The sequence below is a fragment of the Austrofundulus limnaeus genome, unplaced genomic scaffold (genome assembly GCF_001266775.1).
Source record: "Austrofundulus limnaeus strain Quisiro unplaced genomic scaffold, Austrofundulus_limnaeus-1.0 Scaffold11, whole genome shotgun sequence".
NCBI lineage: Eukaryota > Metazoa > Chordata > Actinopteri > Cyprinodontiformes > Rivulidae > Austrofundulus > Austrofundulus limnaeus.
In genome coordinates, this window is record NW_013952413.1 from 2,059,611 (window position 1) to 2,062,245 (window position 2,635).

General features: G+C 35.9%; 1 protein-coding gene across 2 annotated transcripts in view; it reads right to left on the reverse strand.

Annotated features, from left to right (window-relative positions):
• gask1b (golgi associated kinase 1B) overlaps positions 1-2,635 on the reverse strand; it is a 12,237-nt gene that overhangs the window by 4,996 nt on the left and 4,606 nt on the right. The window contains exon 2 of one of the 2 annotated variants that reach the window (XM_014001983.1): positions 1,510-1,724. In XM_014001983.1, the coding sequence (XP_013857437.1) occupies positions 1,510-1,724 (215 nt within the window). Of the gene's footprint in view, positions 1-1,509; positions 1,954-2,635 lie in introns of those variants that run through there. The other variant, XM_014001984.1, reaches the window with a different exon arrangement.

A 2,635-nucleotide genomic window follows, 5' to 3' on the forward strand; every position in this document is an offset into this window, starting at 1 on the left:
GAATAGAATAGAATAGAATAGAATAGAATAGAATAGAATAGAATAGAATAGAATAGAATAGAATAGAATAGAATAGACCCGTTTGTCTGATCTGATTTATGAAAAGCTTGTTAATCGTGTTACTAGATACGCTTGTGAAACAAAATTATTTGTAAATCAAATCAGTTCAAGTATGAAATAAATGACCTAAAATAAAAGATATTTAAAAAGCACACTTTATTTTAAGAGCACTGAAATCTTATTTGTATTTAATCTTGTTTTTTTTTTTATCTGGGTTTGTGTGTAATTGTGTAAAATGTGATGTTTGACTAATCTTCACTGTAAATGTTTTACGGTGTTTTTACAGTAAATGTACTGTATTTGCAACAGTATTTTACTGTAGAAACTGTTTACAGTGAGTTGCTGTAAATTTTGTTGTTTTTACATCAATATTACTGTATTGTCAACAGTAATGTACTGTATATGTTTATACAGTACATTACTGTTGATTTGCAATGCGTTATGGGAATTTTCACTGCTTACTGTAAAAAAAAATACAGTAACTTAGAAACCGCCAAAAATATCAGCATACCTCCATCTTGCATTGAGAAGCTTCCAGTGCTTTGACTTGATGATTGTGTATTTTATATGTCAATGCCAGAACAGGTTTATGTGTTGTGTGAGTATTGTAAGGTTTTATCAGTTGGACCCCAGGAAGATTAATAACCACTTCAGTGGGAACGACTGGGGATCATAAACAAAGAAATAACAAATAAATCCAGGAATTTAAAACCAATTCGGTTTGGTTGTTCGTGTCGTTTTTAGAGTTGGTAGAGAGAAAATATCATGAAATGAAACAAGTTCCTGATTACTTTCAAGTACATTTACAAGAGACCTGATTCTGCTGTTTGTTTTCTTCTAATAAAAGGATTTGTTCAGTCTGAGCCCAAGTGTGGAGGCAACCCAACAAAGGAGAACTCAATTCAGTCCAACAAATAATACATGAAAACATTTTACAGATTCTTAGCAACTGTTGAAGCACAGTGTGATCAAACAAATGAAAGTGAATGAAGGTCATTTATCAAACACTTTTTTATTTCAAAAACCCTTAACAACAACTTATAACACAATAATAAACTTGTGAACTATCTAAACTCTTTTGTCCCTACACGTTGAAATGATGAGATGAACAAAAGAATTTGCACTCAGTGCCAAACTATGACCCTCAGAGGCCTCTCAAACAGGAAACAAGACATCATTTTGTCAGAGGACAATACATGGGCGTGTATTTAAAAATCCATTTTTTAGTAAAAACAGCTGTTAGAACCTAATGCTGCGGGCAGATGAGCAAAAGATTTCAAAAGTCATTCATCAACCAGAATTCAAATGGCCTTCGAAGCTTTTAGAGAGCAAACAAAAACACAAGAATCGACAAATCACTGCTGTTTGTTTGTTTGTCTGCATGAAGAGAGCGGTGAAACGTATTAAAATTGTTTCTGAGGCTTTCATTTATCAAACGGCTTCTGTTACCTGCAGCAGGAAGTCAAATAGCGCTACTTTGCTCCATTCGTAGTGATGGATGGTGGAGCAGCCGGAGTCTGGCTTCGGCTTAATGTTCTTATGCCAACACCTCTGTGTCAGAGAGTTCTGGTACTGCCTCCATGTTAACCTCACAGYCAACGGGCCTGCAGCAAGGATTTCTGGGTACAGCGACGCATCCCATGACACCACTGGGCAGGACGGGCCTAAAGGAAGAACAAACATGGATTATGGTTTCAACTTGTGCAACGTCGACATCCAAATCTTGCTGAAAACGCAAAAGTATCTTTTTTTTTTTCATCCCGTGTGACAGAAACACCCCAGTCTGGCCTTGTTCTCTGACCGGGGAGGAAATTGAGCAGAAATCAGGGCGCAGAGAAAGCCAGCCTGTTCTCCAAGATAAGACTTCCCCACAATCCTCTCTCTGTGGTCGAGCTGTGAACACAGCAGTGTTGTAATTTTCTTTATGCAATGAATCAAAGAAAAAAGCATTAATGTTTGCAGCAACATTTGTTTTCCTGATGAAGGAGAACAAACAGAGCAGAGACAACCACCTTTTTTTTTGGTCTTTCAACCCGATGCCAACATCAGGAGTAATTTCTTTCTGTTTCCATTACTGTGTATATAAATATTCCAAACACGTTAAAACAGATGAAGACATTAGTCAGAAGTGGAATTGTTATGCTAAGTACAGAGGAAACAGAGAAATAAATAGTTGCTGTCATTATAAGGCCCTTTTTTGAACAATTTTACCACAAGCTGTGCTGCGATAGTATATTAATAAAAAATATGTTGAGTATTCACTACATTTACAACTCAAATAATAAAAAAAACTGTGACATGTTGAATAAAAAGCAGAATGCAGTGATTTGTAAATCTCACAAACTCCTTTTTTTGCTACAATGGAATATAGTAAACATAGCAAAAGTTTGTCTAAAGAATGTCCTGATGCATCTCAGTAATCCAGGTAAACAATCAAAAGGAAAAAAAATTGTATAGGTCCTCTGGACGGGTTCTTCTCTAATGAAACGTTTCGTCTCTCTACAAGAGACTTTTAGACTGAGAGTTTCAGGCAAAATTCAGGCTTTTAAGTTCTGCCTCCAGGTGACTGATACTC